A 5071-nucleotide genomic window follows, 5' to 3' on the forward strand; every position below is an offset into this window, starting at 1 on the left:
GCGATAGTCTGCTAACGTGCGTCGCCCATGTAAAATGACCAATTTACCCCTTTACCGTTATATCAAATGTTTTTCCGTCACTTTAAGGGTGGGAATCTGGAATAAATGGAACCTGTGGTACTCACTTAGGATTTCGTCAAACCTTGGGTGGCAATATGTCGTTACTCTAATAATAATAATAATAATAATTTAATGCAATTCAATCGTTTAAAAGTCACTTAAACTAACCTTAAAATATCTCTAATTGTAATTTCNTAAAATTAGACTGATAGGTTGTCATTTCACTATATTTTAAAGTTATTTTTTTATTTATCATATTTAAAAAACTGGTGCTGAATTGATAATCTTGTGGTAGTAATAAGTAAGTAAATCTGAAACCAGAATTTATGGAAAAATACAGAGGAGGTCAAATTAATTTTATAATCACAAGAAATCTGTTTAAGTTACACCAAGAGATAATTGAGATTATACCGAAATTAGTGATTGTTTAGGCCCAAACACAAAAGTTAGGTCATACCAACCAACCAACTCTTTCTATTTGGCAATCACCCAATAAAAATATCTATATTTATTTAAGGTATATTTGAAGAATATTAGTGATTTATAAAACTAAAATAGTAATATTTTGATGCCAAAAATAATGTTTTAAAATAAAATAATTACCAAACCAAAGTCGTAAGTTATCCCCAATACGTGAGTTAGAAAGAATAAAGTAAAAGACCAAAAGTGGGTATTTTATTTGAAGGGGGTTTGGTTAAAATCAATTAAACCAAAAGTTAATTTCTTAATTAGGTAAGGTAATTGACACAAGCTCCTTTTGACTTTATCTAAGGGTGGCGAAATTGACTTGTACAAACCATACATTTAGATATATAGCGCACACAAGTTTGACTGCTTAATCAAAGAGTAAACGACATTTTCCCACTTTAAGTTTGCCTTAATGACACTTTCCCACTTAAAAAATTTCAAAATACTATATTTTCATCCAAAGTTTATATTTCGTTACTATCCAAAGCCGATTTTGGCTACGAAAATTCTCTCTAGCACTACCATTTAAACCTCCGGTCTCCTCTCTACAAAATCCTTCTTATTCCGACACCTGATTTCTCACCGATTGATGACCATTATAAATTTAGGATTTTCTGTTCTTAGCTGATTTCCAGCTGATTTTAATGGCAAATATTCAATAGGTCGTCACCATTCGGTCCACCGGCATCTACTCTACAAAACCCCTCTTACCTTGACTTTTGGTAACTCGTCGTATACCGACTGAGAAAGTAAAGTGTATTTTGGGTATTAATGGAATATAAACTTTGGGTGGAAAAGTAGTATTTCGAAACTTTTTTTGATGGAAAAATATCATTAAGGCAAACCTTGAGTGGGAAAATATTGTCTACTCCTTAAACAAATGTACAAACAATTAATATACCCAAAACCAAAAAGGGATTAAAACTTATTTAATAATACAAAGGTAAAATTAACTTTGCATGAGTTGAGCGTCAAAACCGTTTGTTTGGCTGGATAAGTCCATAAAATTAGGTCAAAAAGTATGTTAAGCATTGAAATTCTATGTTAAGGAGTAAAACTATAAAGGGTGCTGCTAATCTGTGCTGCTGTGCACCCTCGTGTAGTTAAGACCCATTTTTTTCAAACGAGATTTTCAGAAAGGCTAGATACAAGATACCAAGTCTTCCATTTATGTTATGTACTGCAAGTTTTATTATTATCCACCAATTTCAACATCCAAGCTCACTAGTAGAAAGCAAGTTCAGGATATTACTGTAACTTTTACTCACAATATCATGAGATTTTTAACTTACTGTTGCAGTATTTGTGCATATATATGCACATTCACATTGCATAATGCACTCAACACACAGGACATGCAGGTTTCCCCACACCTGCTGAGACTTCTTCCAGGATTTCTATGACGGCTGCAAATGATGGCCTTTCCGATGGATCTTTACTTGTGCAATACTGTATCAATCTACAGAGAGTAGACACTATAAGTGATCAATACTTGAAAATCATATGCAAGTGTAACATAGTGAATAGTTATTTAAGGCTTCATAGGAAATAAAAAGAGAACTATCCAAGAAAACGGAAAACATGCCATTAACATAGAATTTGAGATGAAAATGATATTCACTTACTCTTGAATTCTTTTAGGGCATCGACTTAGCTGAAATTTTGGTTCAAAATGCATGAACTCAGATATTGTGTTGGTCTCCTCGTGATTTCCTTCTAGCATCTATCATATTTCAAATTCAAGAAGTTAAGGTTCTGTTAAGTGATTAGAAACTACAATAACATAACAGTTTGTACAATTTCCAAACTTCATTGGTTTGCCACTGTTGGCAATTAAGATTCAGTTGAAACTTTTTATTTAAATATTGATTTTAGGTGCACATTTATTTGATGCAGCTTGTTCTTCTTTATAACAGTAAACACTTAAGGTACTCAGTAGTTTGCATGAATTTATACACGAAGAATGTATTTATGATCATCAACGAACGACACCAGTGGTATGTCTCTATCAAGAAACTTTATACGTGGAATAGTAAACAATTTTGTCCATGTTATGAGTAAATTAGTGGCTGATCTCAAAAGAATGATGCTAGACGATAAATAATGCAGTGGTTATGGATTAGGATTCTTAGGAGTTGAGTTTTGATTGGCTACTGTTTTGCTAGTTGACATCAATGATGAATCGAAAATGAATTTGTAAAACTTAATATAGTTTTCTAAACATTGCATTTGATTGTAAGATACAACCACACATTTCTCTTTATAGGAGCCTTCAGCCTTGAGAATTCATAATAGAAGTTTTGAAAGCAAGTCATGGAAGCCATATTATGTGAGCCATCATATCCAAATATATACCTGATACAATATGCAGCCAAATGAGTGGATATCTTTCTTGGTGTCATCAGACAGGTTGATAGGAATGCTAGAATTATCATTTCTTTGGCCTGTGATACAAAATATATTCATCAGATTAAAAACCATTGTTGAAAGAATAGAGTTAACATTAGGGTAATGATACACACTTTTGTCTTGATTAGGGTGCCTTTGTTTATACAAAATTTGAAGCCAATACTCTCCAATCTTCCATTGGTCACCTTCATCTTGCAACAAATTTCTGTATACACAAAATACGAAACAACTTCATAAGATTATTATCTGTTAGTGCACAACCATTCTCAACTGAATGAAAGTAATCAGCATGCTCAAAACTAGGTGAAACATGACAGCAGAACACGGTGAGAAACAGTTAAGTCCCAAAAGCTTAGACTAACAAGATACCAAACTATAATTTTTAAGCCCTAACATACATCATCACATGCAAGGCTAGGTGTTAATGTTAACGTGCTGTAATTTCCAAGTCACCGCAGTTTTTATTTTTAACTTGAGTTGTGTTAGATAAACTAATATTAAGTTGTGTGATGTAGATTAAACCAGTTTTAGAACTGTTATCGGTTATTAGAACAAGTATAAAAAGGTGGTCTTTTTTTTGTTTTTTTGTAAAAGAATGAGATGCATCAGAAAACAACGTTCTGCAAACAAAGCTGAAAAACAAAATCTGCAGTGTCTTTCGCTCTCATTTTACTAGGTTTACAATTTGACTAATAGAACAAGAGATTTTTTTTTCCAGTATTTGAACACAAGCCCTGTATGAACTTTTTTCTTCCTTTGCTACTATGCTTAGAAGCCATTATGTCCAAGAAATTAAGCTAATGCGTAAGCAATAATACTTAAGCACAACATTCTTCAAACCAGCAAGCTAGATTTATCTTTATATTAATGTTATATTCACTACATATTTTCATATTTTTTAGGATCAAGGCAATCCATAATCATTTTTAAGGATTCTTTGGGGACAATCATATCATAACATCGGTCATCTTAATCAACATGCTCATTTAACTTATGGATACCAAAGGCAGAGAGAGATTTATGTAGAAAAATGAAACTACTCCAGTCCAGCTGTGTTAAACTAACATACAGGTGAGTTATAATATTAACTCTAATTTTACAATCCCTTTCAAAGCCAATTAGCTGAATGTTAAGTATCAAAACTTACTTGGTATTCAAATAATTGTGAACTATGGGTGAGGGTTTGTGCTCATGAAGATAATTCATGCCTCTGCCAATTGATTTAGAATTAAGAGTGCGTTAGTATCTATTTTTACCGGGGAAAGAAAATAAGCCAGAAATGTGGTCCTTAAGAACTACAATATTTGGAAAATCAAAACAGCGTTAAATCTGGAAACTTATGCAGTTATACAAGCATATATATACACAGACATAGATTTAAAAAATTTTCCTCATACAGAATATACAAAAAACTGATAGATAGATACCAGTTTCTCTAATAAAGGGACCAAAAACTGACTCTTCAATGGTATGAACAACAAATAGTTGAGATGCCATTGGACAAATAATGGGCACATGAAAAAGAAATGAAATTGAAAATGAAGTAACATCAGTGATAACACAAGAAAATCCATTGTTGAAAAGCTCCCATCTCTACTAAAAGGCTCATACTTATTTGGGTATCTTAAAATGAGAGAGAAAGAGAGCGGAGAAATAAACAGAAAAATGAAAGCTTGAAGAATGTAAACCACCAAACTGCAGTGCATAATATGACAAAAGAAATTACAGTAAAATGGTACTGAGAGAAGTCCTTTGTTAGTAACTATTTAGTTGGAAAGAACAGAAAATTTGAGATCATTTTATATCAAAATTTTCCAAACTCTAGATGCTACACTTATTAAATTTAGAAAGAGAACATCTGATATGCAACTGCTAATGAAATCCTCTTTATTTGCCAACCAGAGCCATTTCCCTACAGAAAACAAGTGAAGCAAATGTACATTACCTAGCAATATCAAGTGCATACCGCAGGGCGATGTGAAGTTCAAGTCGAACTTTCTTGGACAAGATATAATCCAAGCTTCCCTGAATATAAGCATCAAATTTAATAAGATTAAATTAACCTTTGAAAGACGGACTGATCATGGAAAATAGCCCTCCCCTTTTGCATTCTTGACGTAGAAGTACTACAAAA

General features: G+C 32.5%; 1 protein-coding gene across 1 annotated transcript; it reads right to left on the reverse strand.

Annotated features, from left to right (window-relative positions):
• Positions 1 to 1704: 1704 nt before the first annotated feature.
• On the reverse strand, positions 1705 to 4149 carry LOC116123626 (integrin-linked protein kinase 1-like). Its single transcript, XM_031409371.1, has 5 exons — positions 4085 to 4149; positions 3051 to 3142; positions 2884 to 2972; positions 2154 to 2251; positions 1705 to 1987 (listed from the first exon to the last, which is right to left on the reverse strand). The coding sequence occupies exons 1-5, from the start codon at positions 4141 to 4143 to the stop codon at positions 1870 to 1872; spliced, it is 456 nt and encodes a 151-aa protein (XP_031265231.1). The 5' UTR covers positions 4144 to 4149; the 3' UTR covers positions 1705 to 1869.
• Between the last annotated feature and the right edge of the window lie 922 nt (positions 4150 to 5071).

This window comes from Pistacia vera, unplaced genomic scaffold (genome assembly GCF_008641045.1).
Source record: "Pistacia vera cultivar Batoury unplaced genomic scaffold, PisVer_v2 Contig1438, whole genome shotgun sequence".
NCBI lineage: Eukaryota > Viridiplantae > Streptophyta > Magnoliopsida > Sapindales > Anacardiaceae > Pistacia > Pistacia vera.